This window comes from Typopeltis vanoorti, chromosome 2, assembly GCF_054136105.1.
Source record: "Typopeltis vanoorti isolate ZY-2024b chromosome 2, IOZ_Tvanoo_1.0, whole genome shotgun sequence".
NCBI lineage: Eukaryota > Metazoa > Arthropoda > Arachnida > Uropygi > Thelyphonidae > Typopeltis > Typopeltis vanoorti.
This window is the reverse complement of record NC_143550.1, coordinates 22,220,064-22,246,772: the sequence shown is the minus strand read 5'-3', so window position 1 is coordinate 22,246,772 and position 26,709 is coordinate 22,220,064. Positions and strand designations below refer to the sequence as shown.

General features: G+C 34.8%; 1 protein-coding gene across 3 annotated transcripts in view; it reads right to left on the bottom strand.

Moving 5' to 3' along the window:
• LOC150108870 (sphingomyelin phosphodiesterase 4) overlaps positions 1 to 26,709 on the bottom strand; it is a 295,822-nt gene that overhangs the window by 190,792 nt on the left and 78,321 nt on the right. For all 3 annotated transcript variants that reach the window (XM_090403908.1, XM_090403915.1, XM_090403923.1), the window contains exons 4-5: positions 24,203 to 24,305; positions 13,373 to 13,434 (exon numbers count right to left, since the gene is read on the bottom strand). In XM_090403908.1, the coding sequence (XP_090260034.1) occupies positions 13,373 to 13,434; positions 24,203 to 24,305 (165 nt within the window). The remainder of the gene's footprint in view (positions 1 to 13,372; positions 13,435 to 24,202; positions 24,306 to 26,709) is intronic.

Here is a 26,709-nt window from a genome sequence, read left to right as displayed (position 1 = left end):
GAGAGCAAAAACTCTCATTTGGTACTAAAGAACACCTCTCAAAGTGTCAGGTGTATTTTTTTGTAAGCGAACTCTTTGTCGGTACATATTTACTAAAATAAAGAGCCAAAAGGCTTAATTTCGATGATGCAAACTTATATAAATTAATCAGATTTAATATTAAATCCAGCATTATTTCAAATGCCAATACTATAAAAGTTTCGTTTCAGCTAGGGCAACTCGTAAATGTTGGCAAGTGCATTCCCGTGAGCTCTCTGGCCAAATTTCATATGAAACTTTTAGAGTTTCTGTATTCGGCTTTGAAATAATGCTGGATTTAATATCCCCTTAATTTATATAATTTTGCATTGCTGAAACGAAGCCTTTTGGCTCTTTATTTTAGTAAAGTAAATACATAAGATATGTTTTTCTGAAACAAGGACATGTGATTTCAGTTTTTTTTTGACATTGAAAAGCTTATGACACAGCCTGAAGATATGGTATATTAAAAGACCCGTTCAATTTAGTTCTCAGGGGACACCTATCCATTTTATTAAAAACTTTCTTTCCAGCCGAGTCTTCCAAGTCAGAGTGGGAAGTACATTATCTAGGCCATATTACCAAGAAGAGGGTGTTGCTAAAGGCTGTCTTAAGTGTGACTCTCTTCACTGTTAAAGTGAACTCTATCACTGAACAGCTTCCTCCTACAATAAGCAATTGATTTTATGCTGACTCCACAATTTGTCATTCTTTCAATACGAGGGTCAATGAAAGGCAAATCCAACAAGCAATCAGTATGTCTCTTCCTGGGCTCATTGTCATGGATTCAAGCTTTCAGCAGAGAAGAGAGTCTGTGTGCACTTCTGCTGGAAACACACCCTTCACCCTGATTCAAGAATGGGACGGACTAATATCCTAGTAGCACAAGAGGCCAAATTTCTGAGACTTATCTTTATAAGAAAATTACCATTCTCTACGCATATTCGTTATCTTTGAGAAAAGTGCAAAAAACATTGAATATCCTCTGCACCCTATCCTCTACTGAATGGGGTGCCGATTGAAGTTCTTTACTATGCATTTATTGTGCACTTGTGTGCTCAAAACTTGATTATGGATCCCAGTAGTTCTGCAAGGAAGAGCACACTCCAGTGGTTGGACCCTATCTATTATCAGGGTATCCGAATAACTGGTGCCTTTTGTACACCACTCATTCAAAGCCTTTATGTAGAATAAAATGAACCCCCTTTATCACTCAGACAAAAATATGTCTGAGACAAAAATATGAAGATCAATACAGATGATACGAGAACATATAGAAACTGCAACAACTGCCCCAATACGGAACTGACACCCACTCACATCTTTACCTGTCCAGCAATTACAGCAGCCTTGCAAGAAATAGATCCTAATCCTGAACAACAGCTCTATACAAACAAAATCACAGACATAGCCAAAGCAGTACAAAGAGCGCACGGAAACATCTAAGACTCTTCAAAGGACAAGACAACAACAACAACAACAAAAATATGTGTCACTCAACTATGGTCCAAAAATAAAGTACCTTCCTGATCACCCTACATAGACCAGTCTCTTTTCCCTACTTCATGAGGCTCAATATTACACATGCCAGACTGTCATTCATCCTTTTGGTATGCGCATCAAAGAAGCTATAGGCATTAACATTAACAACACTATCTGTACGAAACAAAATAGCACCCCCCATCTTGCAACCCCCTAGCTCAATCAACTACAGAATTCTCATACACTCCCACCTGTCTACCTTCAACTGTTCAATGTCCACAGAGCAGTTCACTCTGATTTCTTGCCCAACTAAACTGATGGTTCAAGATCAGAGATCTCTGTTGGCAGTGCTGCTGTGTTTCCTATCTTGAACCAAATCTCATCCGATTGTAGTAATTATATAGCAGAGTTACAAGCCATTAAAGCTCACACTTATTCATATAAAAGAAAACTCCTACCAAAAGTGTAATTTATACAGACTCTTTAAGCTCTTTACAGGCTATCTCTTCTCTGGTGTATAATCCACACCCAGTGCTTGGTGAGGTGTTACAACTGTTATATAGAATAAAGATCCTTAATTTCGATGTTCAGTTTTGCTCGATACCCAACCACATCAGAATTATGGGAAATGACATCCCAGATGCAGCTGCTAGATCAGTTCATTCTTTCTCAACATCTTCTTTGAGCGTTCCATACATAAATTACACACAAATAATAAAATCAAAGTTAAAGGCCCAATGGCAGCACTCCTGGCCAGAAGAACTAACAAACAAACTGCATGAGATTAAATATGAAATTAGGCAATGGCAATCTAGTCAACATAGGAACAGGAGAGAAGTAGTAGTTCTAGCTCGGCTCTGCATAGGCCAGCCATCTGACCCACTCATTTACTGAGGGTTGATAACCCACCTATGTGCAAGGAATGCAACACCCATGTCACCATTAATCATATTCTGGTGGAATGCAGGCACTTCACGCAATAAAAGAATAGCATCTTTACTCATCTGGCCAAACCCTATACACTCAGACAAGTTGTATGATGCTTTTAAATTTCTACCAAAAAATCCACATGTACAAGCACATTTGGCTAATTTTTTATCTATAAGTAGATCCCACATTGCTCAATTTTGTACATTCACAATCTCATTACTTATTTTTTTTTGACTATTTATGTACTGCTCTATAACTTTGCTACAATTTTACTCATATGTAGACATCACATTGTTCAATTAGATTTTGGTACGTTTAATATATTATTTAATACATCACCTCAACTATTTATGTGCTCTGTAATCTCCACCTTTAAGTACTACTGTGGCCTTAGATGTGGCTCTAATTATATGTGAATGGTAACTGCTTAATTTGATCCTTGTATGTACAATTATAGTATATGCTAAGTTTCCTCAACTACTTGTGTGCCGATGTACACTTCTACTGCACTTCTGTTTATATGTAAATATCATGCTGTTTAATTTAATCTTGTCCATAACATTTACTGCTTGACAAACTGTTGTAACTGCTTTGGCCTTTGCAGCTTTTTTTTTTTTTTTTTTTTTTTTTTTTTTGTGTAGAAGCCACATTGTTTTACTTGATTTTTGTACATACACACTGATTTTATCCTTGATTACCTGTGAATAATTGTTTAACCTTATGTATTGTTGTAACCTTGCTGTAATTTTATTTATATGCAGATAATGTATTGTTTAACCTTATACAGTTTTATACATATTTTCATTTCCATTTTTATGTACTAATGTATATTACATTATTTTGTGTGCTATTGTGCCCTTATGTGCAGCTGTAACTTTTGTTGTAATTTTATTTATATGAAGACTTAACTTTAAAATATGTATACTAAAATGTACAAAGTTGTACATTTTAGTATACATATTTTTATTTACTAATGTATCTGACTATCTGCACACAGCTATAGCCTTTGCTATCATTTTGTCTATGTGTAAATACTCTTTTGCTTAATTTTTTGTAACTTTCTGTAAATCTTGTGTATGCAAGATTTTTGTTTTGGTGCAGTATGACTGCTGCAGTCTTTGTGCAATAAAACAAACCAAGCCTACTGTTGTGTAATCATGAGTAAGCTGGTTATTCTCTTCCTTATATACCCTCCACAATATTAATTTTTTTGAATGCTCATGCTTAATAATACCATGCATCCATCTTATTCCCACCTGATTTACTCTCCTAACCTTGGGTATACAATGCAATATTGCTTCCTTCAGATAAGCTTTGACTACACTGCTTGGAAAGAAGTTAACAGACATTCCCATGAGGCAGGTGCACCGTGCCATAACAAGTAATGTGTTTGTAGCTGGTATAAACTGGAGGAATATGATGCTCTCAAGTCAGTGCAACTGGATTTGGGTGAAATGGCTACAAAAAGGGAACTGACGGTGTTTGAAAGAGGTGTTGTGATAGGATGCCATGTTGCAGGCCTATTCATGACTTGACCAGGTCAACAAACAATGATACCTTACTGCGCTTCCATCTCAGTAAGGTATCAACAAACCATGATACCTTACTGAGATGGACGCACAGGGAGTTAACTGCAAGTGCTATCCACCACACTCACTGAACAACATGACCTAGGGTGCTATGAAGGATAATGTGAAAACTGCCATTCATCAGCTAACACTGAATGTGGACTTCTGGCCATCAACTGGAACATGAATCTGCACAAAAACAAGAACTGAAGCTCATATCATGGGTTTCCATGGCAGGACCACAATATGCAAGCACCCCACCCACATTAGATGAACCAATACACAGCATAGTCTTCAACGGTGCAAAGAGTATGTACAGTGGGAATTGGAAACTTTGAAAGTTGTGATATAAAGCGATGAATCATGCTACACCTGCTACCAAGCAGATGGATGGGTGAGGCAGATGCCCAGTTAATGTCTCTTACAAGAGGGCATAACTCCAACTATGAAATTTGGAGGTAGCAGTGTGATGGTATAGTTCGGTTTTTCCTGGGTTTGGCCTCAGACCTCTGTTTGTGGTACACAAACTATGAACTCCAAACTACTTGGACTCTCACTGCATGTGTCCTGCAGTCAGAGTCCAAGTGCAGTGAGTTAAAATCCCCTGCATTTGCCTTCCTTTGGCTCAAGATTTCTATGCTGCATTTACAGAACTTGACCATCTGCAATCCACCTATCCGAATACTGAGGTAATCTTCCTAAGTGACCTTAACATGCATGATTCCAACTAGTTCCCCTTTTACAGCACTACTGATCAAGCTGAATAAGATACAGTAGTCAGTCAATGCTATAAACAATGACTCATTGCAAATCACATATCAACCTACTCAAATTCCTGATAACCCTCTTCACTCTCGCAATACTTGCCTTTTTTTTTTTTTTAAACTGGTTCTTCCAGATATCCTGCAGAGGTCAACTTTACTCTTGCATAGAATTCGATTCCTCTAACACACTCAACCTTGTGCCCTTTGGCACTAACAAAGTTATCAAGTGGGATGACCTTCATAATTTCTACTCTTCCTTTCCAGGGTCTGACTATTTCTTTGGCTCTTCTGACCCAAGCACCTACTCTGAACATGTCACAGAAATTATCCTAACTGGCATGAAGGCCTTCATTCCTCATGTTCAAGAGAAAATGTACCAAAGTTGAAGATGTGCCTTCTGATCCCTTGCTAAAGCCGTTAGACAAAACTTCTGCTCACCTTTGCCTCCACCTCTCTCTTCTAGATAGCACCACTGTTACAGCATCCAAAGATGAAGCTGACCTCTTAGCATTATTCTTTCTCCAAATCTTAAACAGATGATCAAGGCAAATCATCTCCTACCATACCAGAATACTAAGCAAGATGGACACGAAAAAGTTATCTGGTTCTGATGGCATCTCTCCAACTATGATCAACCATTTGTGCTCTAGAGATTAACACATCCTGCATTATCTCTACAGTCTTCTATACTTAGTTAGCACTTATCCTAAAGCGTGGAAGCAATCACATGCTCAGCATATTCTGAAAAAGAGAGAAGGTTACTATCAAATTGATGGTGATGGAGATTTGCTACTGACCAATCTCCAATCACATTAATCCTCTCTGATACAATGGGGAAAGTGAACAAAGTCAACTTCTCTACCCTCTAGAGGTAAATGAATCTGCAACCACCAGTATGGATTCCACTATTCAAGATACATGTCATCTATGGATCTTGAATCAGGGTGGTTCTAAATTATTGCTAGGGTTTCTATGGACTATAATTTTCAAACTGGAAACAATAAAATAAAAATGCTTACATTCAATGCTGCAGAATGCAAAACAACTTCAACGTGTGCCTTTCGTGACACATAAAATGTCTAAGTGATAATCAATAGCCCTTCAAGTGTCTGCCACCATTTGTGGTGTAAATGTTTCTATCACAGCAATAATTCTGGTTTTCAGTTCATCGAGGGAGATCGCAGAGGTCTGCTAAACAATGTCCTTCACGTATCCCCACAGGAATATCAAGCGGTGTAATATCGGGTGAGTGCAGAGGCTACAGAATGGTTCACCATGCCCAACCAAGCACCCAGGAGAATCCATGTCAAGAAATTCTCGGACAATAAGAGCAATGTGGCGGTGCTCCATCTTGCTGGAACACCACATCTGGCCGATGATCTTCCAACTGAGGTAACAGATACAGCTCTTACCAGATAATTCACCACTGTCACTGTTTTTTCCACAAAGAAAAATGGGCCCCAAAACTTCTGAACATGATAAAGCACAACAGACATTCACCTCTGGACTATCTCTTTCGAATACTCGAATAGCACGAGGATTTCATGAACTCCTTATTCTGCAGTTATGACAATTTATCCTCCCTGAGACACAAAACATTGCTTCTTCACTAAATATTCATTAGTTTCAACTTTTGACAAAATGTCTTGAGCAAATTGGAAATGGCAGGGTTTATCATCTGGCTGAAAAGCCTGCACACAATCTGCAGTCTGTAGGCGTGGAATTGAAGGCAGTTAAACAACCCTCCAAACAGCTGTTTGTGCTTCGTGAATTCAATAAATACGAAGTGCTTGGTCTTCCCACTCCTATTTTGGTGCCAAACACTACCAGTTTCTTGAAATTGCTTTAAGCAACGCCAGATAACATTATCTGAAGGTGGATGTTTTCCATGCTGAGTTCTGTAATGATGCAGTGCTATGGTAATGGACTTTGTTTCGAAAAACCAAAGTATGCCTTGAAGTTGCCATTTTGAAGTATGACATCATATTATCTCCCAGACATCAATGTGACGAGGACAGCATTGCCAAATAAATTTTTTTTGAGTTGCACTTTTATATTCTGTAAGTCATTTTGTTGTTTATGGTTTGAAAATTACAGGCCACAGAAACCTCGACAATAATTTAGAATCACTCTGTATGTATAATTTATACATATATGTATATCATATGGAGGTATGACAGTCTTGCAGTTGCTGCAACGTATAGTTCAGAAGGCCTGGACAGCAAGGCAAATTCAAGATGATTGAAGTAGAGCTCTAATAGTAGCCATATAAAAAGGGAAATAAAACTGAATATGAAAATTATAAAGGAATTTCCCAACTGAGTGTTCCTGGAAGATTTATGGAAGTATACTTGAAAAATGGTTGAAAAGGATTGTGGAAGGGAAGCTTGGTGAAGAACATGCTGGAATCAGGCCAAATAGAGAGTGTCAAGATCAGATTTTCACTTTACAACAAATAGTTGAGAAATCATGGGAATATAACAAAGATCTGTAGTTTTGTAGACCTGCAAAAGGCATATATGAAAAGGTGCAGAGAAAAGCTATTCAAAACACTACAGTTATATGGTGTCAATGGGGCATTATATCAAGCAATACTTAGTCTTTGAGTAGTAAGTCAGAATTGAAGTACATTATCCCCTCTGTTATTCATTACCTATATGAATCACATTATGAAAGAAAGCAGTATTAAACCTGATATCAAAATTGGAGATGTTAATCTCAGCTCTTTACTTTATGCAGATGATGTTATGCTTTTAAATAAATCCAGTACAAGTTTTCAAGATTCCCTGACTAAATTGAATAACTGTTGTAATAAATTTGGTATGAATATCAGGAATAACAAGACAAAGACAATGAAAATATCAACTACGTTGTGAATGGAGAACCTATAGAACAAATAAGACATTTCAGCTACTTAGGCACAATTTTTAGTGAAGATGGTAAATTAAATACGGAAATAGACAACAGAATCAACAAAGCCAGTATGGTAGGAAGTCAACTGAACAAATGTATATGGAATAAGAGAAAAATTAGTCAAAACACTAAATTAGCTGTATACAAGACCATGTTCAAACTAATTTTAACATATGCATCACTTGACCAAAGACTATAGACCACAGATATGAGAGTCCTGAGAAAGATTAGTGACACGAACAGATGGCATCAATAGTAATATCATATTAAAAATGAAGATATTAGGAAAGAACTTGAAATTGTTAGCACAGCTAATCTCAGGTGGTATGGTCACTTGAAAAGGACCCAGAGGAAGACCAAAATATAGGTGGATTGATACAGTAAAAAGTACCTTAGAAGATAGAAATATAAGATCTAATAATGTTGGAGTCTTGACAGGTAACAGATTGATTTGGAGGAAAATTGTAGATAGGAAGTTAGTAATGATGCAAGTTTTTCATGTAATACTATCATAATATCCCGTACACCCCTTGAGGGCATGTCAGGAATTTGATGATGATGATTTAGTCAAGGCTTGTCTTCTCCGGATGTTTGGTGGAGTAATGTTGGATAGGACAGGCAGCCAAGGGAGAGGGATGCTTATCAGTCTCCCATTAATTGTGCACATGGTAGAGTTCAGCTGGGTATCCATGATGTTAGTGTGATGCGAGGCCAGTGCAGATGACCTTAGGACCTCCCCAGGTTGTTCCAGCAAGCCTTCAAATGATATTATTTCTAATTTTTATTTTGTTGGACAGGTCGGTGATGTGCCTTTTATAGGTTAGGCTTCTGTCCAGGCTCAATCCAAGGCATTTTGGGTGAGGCGCATGTTCTTCCATCTCACTGCACAAAGAGGTTGAGGGGTTGATTTGCCTCTGCACACTTTAGGTGGAATGCTGTGGACAGTTTTTGTTGGATTTGGCTTCAGGTACCACTGCTTGAAGTACTCTTCCAGCATGTTTAGGGTTGTGTTCAAGGTTGTTTCCAAGTTGACATAGGAGATAGACTGGTGTAAGATCGCTAGGTTATTGGCATACATATATTTGCTTGAGCTGGTATGTTGGACATGTATGTTGAAGGGTATAGGGCTAACATAAAGCCCTGTGGGAGACCATTGTGAAGGAATCTGGACCTGCTCTTTTTTCCACCAATATGGACCTGGATCTTTCTGTTGGAGAGAATGGATTCAAAAAGCTGAACAGTTTTTTTTTTTGCATCTTATAATATTGCCTAGTTTTAGAAGGAGGCCTCTGATCCAGAATCTCATAAGATGATGCTAGATTACTGAAATCTGACTGCAGATTTAAGTTTCTTCTGGAAGCCTGCTTCAATCTGTGTTGTCAGGATCAGGACCTGGTCACAGCAACTATTCCCACTCCTGAAGTAAGCTTGTTGAATCGGGAATGCTCTTTCAATGAATAGTGAAATTCTTTTAAGAAGAACTTTTTCAAGAGAGCTTAAAGGTGGAGTAAAGCAAAGAGATAGGTTGTAGATTCTTGATATTATTTGCATCTTTTCCTGGTTTGGGTACAGCAATTTTTTTTGGCTTCTCACTATAGTGTTGGTAGTTATCCAGTTGTTATAATTTTTGTGAACAAGGCAGCCACTCCTGCAGCCTTGCCATTCTTGGTGAGTTTTAAGGCTTCCTGTACGTCTCCAAAAGATACTAGGCATACAAGTTCAGGTGGTAGATTGCACAGTTATTTTTCTGATAGAGCTGGGACATATCTTGGAGGTTTTCAACAGATGATTAGCCATTTGGTCTGGAGTTATCTCTGGTGGTTTGCATGTTATTGGTTCTGCCCCACCTAATTTTCTCAGAAGTGACTAGCTTTTCTGGCTAGTCTTAGCGAAGTCAAGTTGAGATCTATTATGTAGATCTTTATAAGATAGTTGAGATCTATTTATCCTTTCTATTTTTGTCAAACACTGCTATGAGCTCCTTAGCAGCTGAGTCTTCAGTTTCTTCATACTTGGCTAAAAGTTCCTAGTTTCCTTGCTCAAGCATGGGATATACTGTTTTCAATAACCTCTGGGAATAGAAGCTTTGGCTGCAGTTTTGATTAGTTTAACAAATCTATCTGGTAGCTATTAGAGGGTGGGTGGTGTTGCTGTAATGGTTTGTTCCATTTGTTTCTCAAATATATTCCAATTGGATCTGTGAAGTTCCATCTAGCAATTGCTGTGCCAGCGAAGATTGGGATTGATGTGCCGGTTTCTATTAGTGTAGGACAGTGCTGGCTGTTTAGGAATTTGTTGAGGATGGTTCTGGTTGTTGGTATAGGGTGGTCTTCAGCATCTTTAGAGACTATGCACAGATCTGGGGTGTAGGCTCTGTTTCATCTGGCTGAGTGAAAGGTGCCTTCTTGCTTGGTGTTATAGATCAAATATAGGTTATATGTAACCATCCAGTTAACCAGATTATCAGCATCTTGGTTGTTAGAGGAACAGCCCCATATGGTGAGATGAGAGTTAAAGTCACCAACATAGAAGGGTGAGGTGGCAGCTGGTCTATCTGGTCAGGCCAGGATTGCGATGGGATTGAGACAGTTTTCCCAAGCTGGTTCTATGGAACTGAATTGGACCTGTTGCACCATCTGTTCAAAGGTGTATGTATTTGTTGTGACTGTCCACCCAGACTATTAACACAAATGTGATGCAATGTTTATGTATAGAAAAGTGTCCTCTTTACAAAGCATTGGTATATTGTGTTTAATTTTAGGAATCGCACAAAGCCAGGAAACAGTTAGGGGAGTCGTTAACAGGAATAAATACAAAAATATCAGTGATATTACTATTCTGTGGATGTACACCGCACGCCTAGAATATCCACCTCTGATATATATAATTTCCCCTTCATCTGGTAATCCATCTTTACACCCTATACATATGCCCTTCCCATTTCTCTCTATATCCCTTGATCTTTTCATTTCAACTATAAACTATCTAATAGCTTCATTTTTAAATGATATAATTTTGTGCACCCTTTAATCATTCTTAAAACACCTAATTTTTAATAGTCCATATTTCTGAACTACATTAAAGTAGAAGTGGCCATTACTTAATAAAATTTAAGTTGGATTTCTTATTTCATACTTTCCTTTAGTGTCCTTTTAATTGCTCTGCAGATTTCCTGTAATGTGAACCTTACAAAATACATAAAGCAAACTAAATATACAATATTTTTCTGAAATTTTTTCATGTTGCTCCTCAAAGTTCACATCAATCCTTATAGTCTATTTTGCTTATTTTCTAAAAGAGCATCTTATATTAAATCATTGGCTTTTTACTGGGGAATTTAAGATTAATTAAGACATGAATGATATGTACTTTAAGCATGTATTGAATAAGAAATGATACAAGAAGAATAATTTTTGACATACCTTTAGAGGAGCTTCATGTTTACTTTAAAATTTTTGATGAAACTATGTCAGAAAATATGAATGGTAAAAATTAAAACGGAACGCTTAAAACAATAATGAGCTATAAAAGAAGTTTAAGGACTGTCAATTAAATTAAAAATGCATTGGAACTTTTTTTTTTCAGAAAGGGATAGAATAGAGATAAAAATATATGAAAATTAAAAACAGGAATACATACTTCAGAGATAAAATGAGCTCTGCAGATGACTCATATGTCAAAATGTCTCACACTCCGTAATTTCTATTTTTATCTTTTTCGGTAGTTCATTCTTCCTAGAGCCCATTATGGCACTGCTGTATGTATTCCTCTGTTTTTAATTTTCATATTTTTATCTCTATTCTATTCCCTTCTGAAAAAAGTCCCAATGCATTTTTAATCTAATTGACAGTCCTTACAACTCCTTTTATAGCTCATTATTGTATAAAAACTCGTTATCGTTCTAAGACTTATGTTTATATTTTACCATTTATATTTTCTGCATTAAAAATTTTAAAGGAAACATGAAGATTCTCTTAAAGGTATGTCAAAAATTATTCTTGTATCAATTTTTCTTTCAATATATGCTTAAAATACATATCATTCATGTCTTAATTTAATCCCAGTAAAAAGCCAATGATTTAATACAAGGGAATACAAGGGGGGGGGGGGGTCCTTTAGAAAATAAGCAAAATAGGCTATTAGGATTGATGAGAAAAACAATACTGATCAGATTCATGCTTAGCTGGACTGAGCATAAAATTATCAATATCAAATCAACTATTAATAGCCGGCCTGGTTGGCCAAGTGGTTAGCGTATCCACTCTCTAGCCAAAAGGCTGCAGGTTCGAATCCTGCCAGGGGCATGGAAGTTTTGCGATTGTCTGTGAAAATACTAGATGGTGGTGGTAGATGGCATTGGTGTAGGTGCAATTCATTGTAGTTGTTGGGTTGAGTGGTAGAGCAGGTACCCTCCCTCGATGAATCTTTGGACTCCCTGGAGGTGTCACATAATAATAAAATAACAGTGAGCCAAACTACAATATATTATTCATCTGTCTTTTATATATATATTATTATGCACCCAAAATAATTGTGTCACTTATTTTATCTTTGACTATTTTTGATCCAATGTGCATAAATGCCATGAGTTTTGTTTTTTGTGCTTTAGATTGTATTGTCTTATTTAATTCATTAATTGTTTTTTGAAAGCCATCTTTGTTATCTTGTAATATATGCATACAGCAATGCATTATATCAACCTTCCTACCGGGCCAAGGTGGATGAAATAGCGAGACCAAATTGCACTTCTTATTCATGTTATTCAACGGGTGTTTTTTTCAGAATCATATCTAGATTTAGCTGGACGTCTATAGACATTATGGCCGGTTGGGGTGTAACTTTTCTTCTCATTAACTGGATGCCTGGTTTTACTGTTTTCCATATACCTTCTTATGGACTTTTTTTTTTAAATCAGTGTGTGTATATTGAACAGAGGTGGAGACCAGCTACATTCCCATCATACATCTTAATTTCAATCTCATCTGTTAATTTATTAACAAACAGTATAACCTTATGTATCTTTATATAATAAATGCAATTGATATTCTTGTTTTATCAAAGCTTTCTGGTACTCTAAATGTATCTCCAAATTAAATTCATGTCTTTAGTTTTAAGATAAACTGTGCATGATCTTTCATGCACAGTAATTTGTCTTAATTTCTGTTCTTGTCTGAAATCTCTTCATTCTGAGAGATTATGTGATATTTTTAAGTCTTACTGGAGTTATTTAAAATTTCTGTACATTTTAACAAACAGGCTACAAATTACATATTTGTAACATGTTTGTGAAATAAGCTTATTCCTCTATCATTTCCAGTCACCTCAACTTCCCTTTGATATTGACATTACATGCTCCAATGAGGTTTCAGAATTAATTGTAGGAGCCAATTCTGAACTACACAATCCATCCAACAGATGTGTTTTTGTCTAGTTTAGTAGTGTACATGTTTTGAAAGCGATAAAAACTGGGTTTCCAGAAGAGATAATCCCATTACCTCCATCTCTGAGAACAGTTAATCTCCACCTTCAACCGAAATGAAACCCAGTATTTGCCATAAGGGTGCACTGTCACAATGTTCTCTGAACTGTGCTATGGAGGCACCACACTACAAGTAATGAAAACAATATATACAAGTAATTGAATAAAATCAAGCTAAAAATATGTTCTAAAGGGTGATGTAAAATAAGAATACTTACTTTCTTTTGTGAAGGATTAGTGATATAGTAAGAAAAATGGAATAGATAATATTCAAAGGCATCTGCAAATAGATAAGGTCAACCACGACTTGCTATTCAAAATTTTTAATTTCTGGATGTTCAAACAAGTACTCTGTTAAAGTAATGTAATTCAAAACAGTAAGAATATTTCAATTTATCCCTAATAAATATCACAAAAATTTTTAATCTATGGCATAGATTAAATTCACTGGAACAAAACTAAAGCCATACATTAGCTATTTTCTTCTTGAAAGATTATATAAACAAAGTTGTGAAACTCGCATTCACAATCCGAACCTTAACAAAAAAATGATGCCTTTAAACTTTCCCAATTTTTGGAAGTCATCCTAAATAGCACCTCTCATTTCCATGTTCCTTAATAATGTAATTAATTAAATTTATTTCTCTGAATTCTAATAGTTTATAGATGGAGTTATCCTCCTGCAATTGATAGCATATATTGTTACACCTTTGCAAGTTTAATTGTTCTTATTGTGTTCATCTCTTTTCTACTAATGTACTGATTTTAACTAAGAAACCTAGCTGACATTTCTACAAATAATAAATATTATTGTCATGTCATCTGCTTATGTTTCAATATTTAAATATTTCAATATTTATCTTTATAATAGAGTAACCATTTTTTTACTTTCTTTGATTCCTGCTTTTTCCAGAAATCCTCTGGTGTCCTCTCACTACTTAAAACATTTGTTCCTAGGAGCACTATTATAACTTTTCTTTTCTACTGATGAACAACTGCATTTATCACATTCTGCTTTTTGCTTCTGGAAAGCAAAAACTAGTATCAAGCACAAATTTAATGATCGAATCAGCATGCTGTATCATTTCATTTTTTCCCTTACATTTTGCATGACAACTTCCAATGCCCCCCCCCTTCTCTTTTAATGCTACATGGTAATCAGCATTCATTTTAATAAATTATGGAGACTTCTACCATGTTCAGGATAATTACTTTAATTTCCCAACATTTTGTACTTCATATTAAGGTCATCACATCTGAAGGAGACACACACAAAGCGAGTGTACATTACAATTTCAACAGTATGGCAAAGTGAAACTAATTTGATCTGCTAGCCTCTAACTTCTAGTGAGTAAGAAGGAAAAAAAAAACTACATTAAAACTTTATCTCCCCCCCCCCACACAGAACAATTTCATGTTTTTTTTTAAATACTCTTAATGCAGCAACAGTGATGGCCTAATCAATAATTTAATATAAATGTTTGCTACATTAAGGCTAACATCATGGAGTATTACAGTTCTAATTATAAATTACAGTGACATCTTAAACAAAAGATTATGTGGATAGAATGTGTCATCATCATCTTTTTCCTAATGGCTTGTACTTTAAGGCATGTTTTGGTGACCATTCTATTTTCATTCTTTGAACATATTCCATCCATTTATGTTTATATTTAATTTTTTCTATTACTGATTCTTGGTTTAATTCTTTCATAATTTCTTCATTTCTTTTGCGATCGAATAGAGAATACTTTGCAGTTTTTCTCATAAACTTCATTTCTGCTATTATTAATCTTCGTTCGTCTTTGTTTTATTGTCCAGATTTCACTTCCATACAATAAGACTGGTAGGGTTAATGTATTATATACTTTTAGTCTGGTTTGTTTTTGAACTAGGTTTCGTTTAAATATAGAGTTAATTACACCTGCTATTTTTAAATATTTTTCATTTTTAGGTTTATATCTCTTTCATATGTGATCATACATCCTAGGTAGTTAAATGAATTCACCTGTTCTAAGATCTTGTTATCTATTACTATTTTAGTTCTCACTGGATCTTTTCCTTTAAAGGCCATAGTTTTTGATTTTTCTGTTGATATTATCATACCATAATCTTTGGCTATCTCATTTAGATCTAAAATAGCTTTCTGTGAGTTATCTTCAGAATTTGTAATTATCATTTGGTCGTCGGCAAAAAGAGGAGTGTTTAAGTTAACAGTAGGAGAAAGTTGGATACCTTGATGGAAATTTTTATTCCATTTTATTATTATTAAAGAGAGTTGCTGAGAGGGGGCATCCCTGTCAGACTCCTTGGTTTATCTCTCTCGTATATGATAGCTCATGATTTAATCTCATTTGTATTTGATTATTTTCATATATACTTATAGCTTTTAGGATATTATTTGGAATTTACCTTTCTTTTAATATGTTAAATAAAATGCTTCTTTTAACTTTGTCGAACGCTTTTTCAAAGTGATAGGATGTGATTTCAAAGGATAGAATGTGTGCCATCCATCTTCTTGGGATTTTTAGACCATCATTGCTGTTGAGATTAGGGTGGTAAATCAAAAATTTCACATGCCTTTTTAAATTTGCACTTATACCAAGTTTTGGTGTGATGTAATTTAAGTAAAGGTGCAAGATATTGCTTTACATCCCACCCCAAGCTAAAACACTATAATTCACTTGGAAAAACCAAAAGGAATGAATATATATATATTTATTTATTTTATTTTATTTTTTTGAACAGGCTTACTATAGTGAATTGCTCTAACACAGAAATGATGCTAGGAATGTTTGACAGTTAAGGAGCCAGTGTTCTATAGTAAGAAGTGATTGTATTCATCTAAGCATTTTTCAAACATTTTAAAATCAAATTTTGTTTATTCTTCTCCAGATAAGTATGTTCAAAATGCAAGATAATGCCAGTCTGGTTGGTCAAGTGGACAGTGTACCTGCTCTCCAACTAACAAGTTATCGATTGAAATCTCACTGATTTTGTGAATGTCTTTAGGTAGAAGATAAATTTCTTTACCTAATGTAAGACTAATCCTACCTACTGGAGGCTTGAATTGGTTTGAAAAGTTTCACATTTGGCCCATGCACTGTACCAATGTTCATAACCTTTTGCAGTATTCACATAACAGTATTTTAAGCATATAAGCAGAAAGAAGATTTTTTTATTATTTATTTATTTTAAAATGTAATAACAGCTATGAATTTTTAGGCATATATCATAAAATGCAGCAAGCTTAGCCCTACATCATCCTTACAAAGAACAAGCTTGTTTAAATCCATCTAGTTACTCTAATGACGTGTAATTTTGGATGGATGGATTTTTGACAATCAGTACTAAATCAGATAATTTTAAGGCACTTTAAACATTATTTAGAATGAGACAAAGTGATAAATTCCATCTAGCTAGAGTGAAACTATATTCCTACCCAAACCTGTAGTCTTAAAAAAAGAATATTTTTAGTGATGATATCAGTCCCAAATGATAAAAATTATATAGTTTCAAATAAATGACAATGAATACTTCCACATCTAAACCAAATAGAGGTTAAGATTCCATTGTGAGAATGAATGAATGAATGAATGGCATCACTATACAAGAATTACTACAAAACAACTTATTTAAATTAAGGGGATATTAAATTGTTGGATTCTAATTATGTAGAAAATAGAATAAATGTTTGATTCAGAATCCAACATGACTTTCCGTCACAAGAACTATATTTGTAAATATTATTTGATGTAAATAACATAAATTGTAATTGATATCATATAACTACCTTAATTATGTCAAATATTTAATTGCTTAATCAAAGAAATGTTTTAATGGTAAATAATTCTGTATTAAATATTATTAAGCTGTTTTATTTATTATTTTGTCAATATTGTAAGAACTTATATTTGTAATTTAACTGCGTATTAATTGAAATGTAAATAGTCTCTATTTATTTCTGTTATAGAAGTTTAGAGTTATGCAATAGCTCAATTTTATTATATTTTATTTGTTGTCATGGAGACGCACGAAGAAGTGAGCGTGAGTGGAACAGAGCATGAGCTAGGAGAAGGATAATAAAAGAAATTATATAGAGGTAACAAGAGGGAGTTGGAATGGAAATTTTGAAGTGAAAGGAAGCAAGGGTATAAACTAGAGAGGTGGAAGTAAATAAAAAGTTCTCAAGGGCGGGATAATAATTATAAGCGAGTAAAGACGAAGTGAATTTTATAGTTAGCCGAAAGTAAAGTCAGCAGTGATAATTAAAGGAATTTAATGCCGCAATCAGATAATATGAAGAAACTGGACGTTCAGTGAAGAATTCTGATTAAACCCAGTTAATCTAGAATTGCGACTTAATTGTAAATCGCCCTAAGCAGAACTGCACAGTGTTTAATTATTTATTGAGTGGTAACAAGGATAATCAAAGTACCTTACAGTTGATATCCATAGTCGTGAAACGTGATCAATAGTGTTTTAGTTATAACTGCGAAGAAGTCTTATAAATGTGTTCTTAAGTGCAACAAATATATTTTGAAAGTTATTCGCAACGTAATTGATGTACTAGGAACTGTTTCTGGTAAGCACTGACATATTGATCATTTTCAATGTATGAAGAATTGAATATTAGTTACGCTACATTTAACCTAACTTTAACTGTGGAAATTCTTTACGGATGAGAATTTGAAAATAAGAATTGTTGAGAGATATTTACAGCAATTAGTGCCTGCGGTGTTCTTTAAGTGTATAGCTTAGCTGAGAACTGTGTGGAAACCATTCAGATGGGAAGTTCTATTGTGTTTAATTAAGTGTAGGAATTTTGTGACTCAGAAACTAAGAAAGTGGATGTAATGTTTGGAAGATTGAACTAATGTGATTGACTTGACCTAATATTTAACTTTATTGTATTGTTTAAAATTAGAGGTAGAATTTATGTATGTGTCATATAGCTTATATTAAATGTTTTATTTTGTTAATCTAATTATTGTGTTTGCCTGAATTCCTTTTTATTGCACCGTTCATAAAAAATTCGAATCTTGCGGGTGCCCCAAGTAGAATAGTAAATAATTCTGCCTAAATGAGAAGACTGCTAACTTAATTAAGAATTGATCCTACTATCTTATATAGACTAATCTAAAATAGGGTGGCGCAGTATAATTATAAATTTCCCTACTTTTGGATCGGTGATCAATTTGCAAATTAGTTATTTTATTTATAAGAGTGAATTGAAACCAAGATGGCAGATTTAGAACATAACATGAAAATAGAACGTCACGACAAAATCCCACATTGTTTCAAAACCAAATAATTAATATCTCCTTAATTTAAATAATGTTACATCGCCGAAGTGAAGCCTACTGGCTCTTTATTTAAGTAACAAAAGAACTTATTTTCTCAAGATTAATACATAAAAATTAGTCTGGAAACAAAGTAGATAAGTAACCTATGGGAATGTTAGTTTACATTCATTTCCAAAAAACACTACCAATTGGAGAAATAAGCTTCTTTTAAGATTAGTTCCAACTAACTTTCAATAAACTATTATTAATAACCAAGATACTGACACTAGCCAGCTAGTTCATGGAGTACAAGAATAATTCCCAGCACAGTATATCTATTTACATCACTATCCAAAAAAAAGATGACCAACCTACAAAGAGCATACTTTAAAATAGCAAATCAAAGAAATAAATGAAAAACAAAAAATAAATAATAAACCAGAATTAAACAACATTTAAACACAAAAAAAACAGAGAAGACAGAAATAGCAGTTCCCGCCGTTGAACAGAAACATACCCTGCAAATTGACAAGGTCATAATAATAGACAAACAAGACAACGAAACAATGCTTAGAATATCAGAAACGATAGCCATAAAATGTGATGAAAACTCAATCAACGTCCCCGACCCTACTTAATCTCTGAATGTTGGAAGCTCCACAACATAAAAATTAGGTCACAACTTCGACCAATAATTGATAACACAAGCACCTCAAAGACAGAAACACCAAGCTGACATGACATAGCCCTACACTTATCCCAAAATATTCCGATGACGATTGAAATGGCTCGCACCCCGTTAACACTCTCCCCTGCCTGTTTCCCATAAAACCCTCACCCTTCTCCAAAGAAGTGCCCTTAAACATAATATATATTATTAAACATTAAAAAAAAAAAAAAAAAGGGTTTTCTAATTAATGTTCCCTTTTAACAGCCTAACAAAGACAACCTAACATCCAAACAAGGTATGTGCAGAATTTCTTCCTCTACTAGGTTGCATATATTTATCTTTAAAACACACCTATAATGCCCTAAGAATTCTTGAGTAAAAAGCCAATGTTTTTAAAATAAGGAACATTCTTAAATGAAAACAGGCAAAAATAGCTGTAAAAATAATAATAAATTTTTTTTTTTTTAATCTGACATAGTAAGTTACTTTTTAAATTAAAAAATATGTAAAGAAAGAACAATGAATACATGAGTTTTGTCCTTTTTTAAAAGGCTTCCAATTCCAATTAAAATGTCTCAGTCACTGAGACATCTTCAGGGATTACAAATAAACTTTTGTAACAACACACTCAAATACAATACAATACTAAGTGAAACATGTGGGTGACTCTAAAGTCCTATCTAGGACTTTAGTCACCCACGTGCATCCTCTATAGGAATTTGTAGGCAGTATCAATAATTTTTTGAATGGTATAAATATAATGGATACAACAAAAACAGATTGCTTTTAATTTTATTCATTTCATATAACAAAAGGGGATCAGAGGAGCAGATTGTATGAGCTCTGTGTTCAAGGCAGCCAGGAAGTAGCCAGACACAAGGAAAACCATCATTTAAAAGTAACTGCTCAAGGAAGGAATATGAAGCACTACAGGAAATTAAAAAAAAAACACTAACAATAGAATGGTAATTATGAAAGTGGATAAGGGGAATATCACTATAGTTTTAAAACAATTACACTTTTGATCCCCACCAAACCAAAAAATATTTAAATCTCCAAACTGCACCCCCAGCTCTAGAACAGACCACACAAAATCTACCACCATTGCATATATCCAAGGCACATCTGAAAAATTAATCTTAAAGAAATACAACCCTACAACAACTTACAGACCATATAAGAAATTGGCTTCCCTTATCTGCTCTATCAAAGACCAGCCACACTCCCTAATCCTGCCAGGTATTTACTTGCAATTGCCAACTGTCCTATGGTCAAACAGGCAAGACAGTCGACATCAAAATTGCTGAACACATGGTTCCAAGACTACAGCAGCTCAGGACTTGCTGACTATGCTTGAACACCTGAATGCACTGGAAGAAGGCCATTCTACTCTACTACAGCAAATGCAAATAAGAGGGTATTCCTAAAATCTGCCTCAGCTTTAAGGAACTTACCAAATCTCAACAAATTTGGGTGCATGCAACTGCCCCAAATTTGGGAAGCACTTATCCTCAGAACTTCGGTCTAACATCTAAGATTACCCATATGAGCCCACTAAGGGACACTATTTAGGACTTCAGGGTTCAACTTTGGTTGACATCCTTAGACCTCATTTACTTATGTTAGTGACTGCATGCACATGTCATATTGCACTGCATTCTCTGATGGTAATTTGACTGCCCAAAATATCAGAAGTATTCAAGTTATTGTAATCAACATTCCACATACGTTGTAATTTCCTTAAAAAGCAGTTACGAAAAATCAACATAAGCCTTACTACCAGAATTAGTGAAAATGCAGCTGAATCACAGCCTTATAAAGAAGAACAAATAACCCCTATCTTTACTTATTACTATTTTTTTTTTTTTTTTTTTTGACATCCAAGCAATCCTTTAAGCTATTTTACCAACTTTGATAAAATGTCCTTCATTCTCTGTCCACCATTACCCCCCTCCCACCCAAGTCTCTAACCTCAAATGTGATACACAGTCTGTAACCTTTTCAAACCAAAGTGCATAGCCTTACATTTTTCAACATTAAACGGACAACCATTATTCTTTGCTTACAATGTTAATTTATTTATATCATCCTACGAGATATCTACTTCATCATTATCAACCGTCGCCCTCCCCAATTTTGCATCATCAGCAAACAACTGAATATCCCCCCCCCCCACCAAAAAAAACTTTTGCTATATCAATATATATATATATATGAGTAGTGGCTCTAGTACCAAACCTGAGGAACTCCCATTCTTTTAGATTAAATTCCAATACTATTCTGGTATGTTCCCCCCCATTATTGCTACCAGCTTCATATCTACTCTCATATCAGCTCATTATGTATTATTGGCAATACCTCTAACTCAGCTATAGAGCAAAATATGTCCTCAGAAGTGGACAAAAAGACATAATTCAGGAATGGGTGAATAAGAATGTCATACTCTATAGGGCCAGCATTGCTCTGTGAAAGCCATGCCTCAGTAATTTACTCACTTTTTACAACAGCGTGACAGTTGAGTTGAATAAAGTGAATGGCTATACAAATATACTGTTGGATTTTACAAAAGGCATTTAACAGGATAAAATATGAAAGTGGCACACAAATGGGAACAAATAGGAGTGGATATGAAGCTGATGTGGATACAAGGGCAACTAACAGGACAGATACCAAATAGTAGCATTAGGAGGAAAAAAATCTCCAAGAAAGCAAGTGACTAGCAGTTATGCTGCAGGGCTCCATGCTTGAACCACTCCTGTTTAATTTTTATATAAGTGATATAGGAAATTATCTCAAGGAAAATATTCAGCTGTTTGCTAACAAAATTTAATCTACACATTAATGTTATTGTGAAGGATTTGACAGGAGACGGCTATTTACTGATGATGCAAAGATAGGTAGGGTAATCAGGAATGCTGCTGATATACAGTACTTGCAGAATGATTTGAATAGGCTGGAATTGTGGGCATAGGAAAATGGATGCCAGTTCTATGTCAGTAATAAATGTAAAATCGTGCACTTTGGCATGATCAGATATCCAATGCCGTATTATATTAGTGGGATTAGGCTAGAAGAAACTGATGAGGCTAGGAATCTTGGAGTGTTAATAGATAGGATGTTAAAGTTCAGGAGCCATGTAGCAAAGATTGCAAATACAACTCAAAAGATAATTGCAATGCAGAAAAGAACGTTCATATGAAGTTAAGGATGTCATTTTGCCTCTTTACAATGCCTTGATACAACCTCACTTAGACCATTGTGCGGTCTCCTGGTTTCCATTGTGATTCTGATACAGTGGAGAGAGTGCAAAGGAGAGATTAAAAGTTATACCAGGATTGTAGAATACTGATTATGAAGACAGACTGAGAATTTGTAGACTGCAGACACTAGCTAAACAAGAGAAAGAGTGGTGATATGATTGAGGCTTACAAACTTCTGAAAGGTTCATACAGAATTTCAACTGACGGAATTTTTCAATTTATGGAGGGTTGGGAAAGGACAAGAGGGCATCCTTTGAAGCTGAGAATGAATGCTGCTAAGAAAGACTAGATTTTTCTCTCATAAGGTGGTGCATGATTGGAACGGATTGCCATGAGATGTGGGATGTGCAAGCAGTGTGAATGAATTCAAGAATGATAGCTGGTGCATGCAGTACATGGCCTTCCTCGATGAGTCCCTGACTCCCTGGAGGTCTTTCTTAATAATAGTAGTTACGGTGATGCAAAGAGCTTGTGAGACGATTTAATTAGCTCACAGTATGTGCAAAAAATAACAGGCACCATGTTAATAAGGAAAAGGACAGACAGTAAGCTGACAGAGCTGTACAGCAAGAAATCAATGGTGTAAAGGATTTTGAGGTACTGATTAATAGGAAACTGAAGTTCAGAGGACATACTGTAAAGTCAAGGCAACTCATAGGATTGCTTGGCTATTCAGGAACACTCAGACAGAGATAAGTCATCATTCCTCTTTATAAAGCTTACTGTGCACAGGTTTTGTTACCTGGATCTTTAGGAATGACAAGTGGTGGAAAAGATTCAGAGGCAAGTGGTCTGTGGAACGCTCTCTATGAGAATAGATTGAGGATTTTTTTTTGGGGGGGGGGGGGTATAAAAGTTGATTGACAGGCAGAAAATTACAGATGTGATAGAAATACTTAAGTTACTTAAAATGACTTTTATAGGATTGATGCGGAGAAAACTGAGCATCATATTTTTTATTTCCAGATATCACCTTCGTTCACTGTAGTTTTGGAGTTAGTGCATACTGTTGGTGTCTGTATTTGTACTATTGTTTGCTAATTACTAAAGATATCTGCAAATGCCTTCTGCACGCAGATATTTCCTAAAAACTTTGAAAATATTAACAGAGTGGATGTTGTCACTAATTTCTAATCAAAATGGAAAATTTAAAGCCAATATAAAAGAAAATTTTCTATAAATTAAAAGACGTCAAGAAATTATATTATTGGTTTCATCCTTTATCCAAGTGTAAGCAAACAAAGCATGCACGTGAAGTCACTTCACGACTGGGCTACTCGTATACAGAGGCTTATAACTTCACATCAACTGCCTTAGTATCCCAAATGCAATGCACATATCCTTACAAATATGTATAATGCTATGTATTATGGAAAACATAGCATTATACATATTAAAGGCAACTACACAGACTGGTTTCGACCAATAATGAGGTCTCATCAGTGGGAACCAGACCCAGAAGCGATGCCAAGGTTGAAGTAATGCAGAAGTCCTATTTCCATATATAATATAAGTAGTCAAAAGGTGTCAAATAAATTACTAAAATACTCTGGATTAGAAATAGATGTCTGTAAGAATATGTGCATTGCATTATGGGATACTAAGGCAAATGATGTGAAGTCAATGGCCTCTATATACAAGTGGTCCAGTTGTGAAGTGACCTCGTGCTCAAAATTTAGTTGCTTACACTTGGAAAAAGGATGAAACCAAGAATATAATTTCTTGGAATCTTTAATTAATATTATAACCAAGTGAAAAAGAACTTTCAAGAAAGGTTTCTAATTTATAATCATACAAGCTGCATTTATTAAAATTTCATCAATTTAAGGATACTGAGCAAGAGGTGAGATGCTGGACGTCCAGGACTATGAAACTGTAGCTTATTTGTATATAACAGAGGAACAGTTCCTTCTTCTAACATGCGACGGCTAGTAGTCTGCAAAAATAATTAAGACAATTACTTTATTTGCACCCATCTCTTATGCAGTCAAAGCAGCAAATCTCTGAAGTATGGAATACATTGATACACAATGTTTTAAGGACTTTTCTAAGCACTTAACATGGCAAACCTGAAAGTGCTGTCATTCTTACCTAAATTTATTTATTAACAACAGATTTGCATCAGGATTTATATAACAGGCTTTTTACATTGGATGAACTGATTTTTATAATATACTTATGTCAAGTTTTTTTTTGCCCTATGTATGTGTATGTAATAAAATGTTTCTGAACTGTCTCTATATACTTTTATAAAAGCTGGTGCAGGAAAAAATTATTTAAAATAATTAAAAAGCATATTAATAAAGTAATTAAAAACAAGAAAAAGATTGGTTTTGATCTAGTGATTTTATGACCATGCGTGTATTACTAAACTACAATTTTCTGATAACATATTGCATGAACAAATGCAGCTCCTGCAATTAGAATTATTGTTCTCAATTTATATGTTAATACCTGTGTTGTATATGTTAATGCTACATAGTACAATTAAAATATTATGATCACCATCCTCAGGCCCAACTGGTGGCATGTGCGAAGCGTACAATATACACAGGCGCCACAGAAGAAAAGGTGCCTAAAAGATGTCAAAAAATATGAGATAAGAGTTTAAACGAACAACGAATGGTACATATAATTATGAATGTACGTCGTCTTCTGTTCGGGTCCCTTCAGATCTTCCTGGAAACGAACAAATAAATTCTGAAATTGTATCTTGGACACTTGGATAAAGGATGAAACTGATTATATCACTAATTTTTTATTAAAATTTATGAAAATATACCAAAAATTGTTTTTTATTTTTTGATGTATCATAAATCAACTTATGAATTGTCGAGTTCCATGTAAAAAAAAATTGTATAAGCAGGACTAATCCGTAGGTACAGCACCGCCGCTTAGTATTTTTCTTGTGTGTATGATTAATGTTCAGCGCCTTTCCAAAAAAGTTATTTTTGAATAAAGTATGAATAAAATGAACAGGAAATGAAAAACAAATGAAAATCGCTTTACAGTATAATGTTACCTACAAATTAGTCCTGCTTATACAAATTTTTTTTTACATGGAACTCAATAATTAATCATAAGTTGATTTATGATACATCAAAAAATAAAGAACTAATTTAGGTATATTTTCGTAAATTTTAATCAAAAATTACAGTGATATAATTGGTATATGGGATTAAAATCCAGCGAATTCAACATGGAAGTTCTGAGGGGCCCGAATGGAAGACGACGCACATTCATAATTATATGTACCATTCATTGTTTGTTTAAATTCTTATCTCATATTTTCTGAGATCTTTTAGGCACTTTTTTTCTGTGGTGTCTGTGTATATTGCACACGCCACCAGCTGGGTCTGTGTAGGTAACATTATACTGTAAATGCAGTTTTCATTTGTTTTTCATTTCCTGTTTGTTTTATTCACACTTTATTCAAAAAAAAAAAAAAAAAAACGTTTTTTGGAAAGGCACCGAACATTAATCGCGCACACAAGAAAAAGACTAAATGCAGGCACTGACCATCCTAATACTTTATATAATAAAAGCACCCCCCCCCTCCACTAGAAATGCCACTACATGGTATGCTGCATGACACCATCCAGACTACTTGTCACAAATATGGGTGTTCGGGAATGTAGGATTCACAAACAGGGAATATCTCAATCCAGTGAATTCAACCTGGAAGTTGCTGTCACATTCAATAAAACACTTTGAAGCAATATAGGCAATGTGCATTATCTTGTCGGAACACCTGTAGTTTTTGAGATATTCTCCATACTACCATAATGCTGTTGCTTTCTGCTGGACAACATTTTTTCTCCAAATTTTTATCTATTATACACATAGGTCACAGCAGTAACCTCACTTGGATGATATACCTTTACAAAGTGGTCACTCAGTAGCTCAACAATTTCATCTGCTTCTGTCATCTCATCACCACCAGTACTTATTAAAGTTATTCATCCAGTCATTCTGCAGAGTTATGCTAACTGTTATGCACATTTCATGAAAATAAGTGGTGATATGTCATCCATTCATACATCCTTATTAATATCTAATGCAATCAACAGCTGATTTCGTTTCTAATCCTAACACTTGTCTCCCTTCATTTTTTCTTCATCCAACAAATCCTTCACATCATCTCTCATAAGATACTCCCCACAGAACATTAGTGCCAACCAAGACAATTAGTTCTTTTGCCTTACCTTTCTGCATCCAGGTAGCATGACTAATTTCATTAATTTGTCCACCAGGGAAACATGATTTTGTTATAATTTCAGCAAGTACTCTTCTGATCACATAGTCTCCATACATAATTTTCTCGTTACCATGTTTTTCTT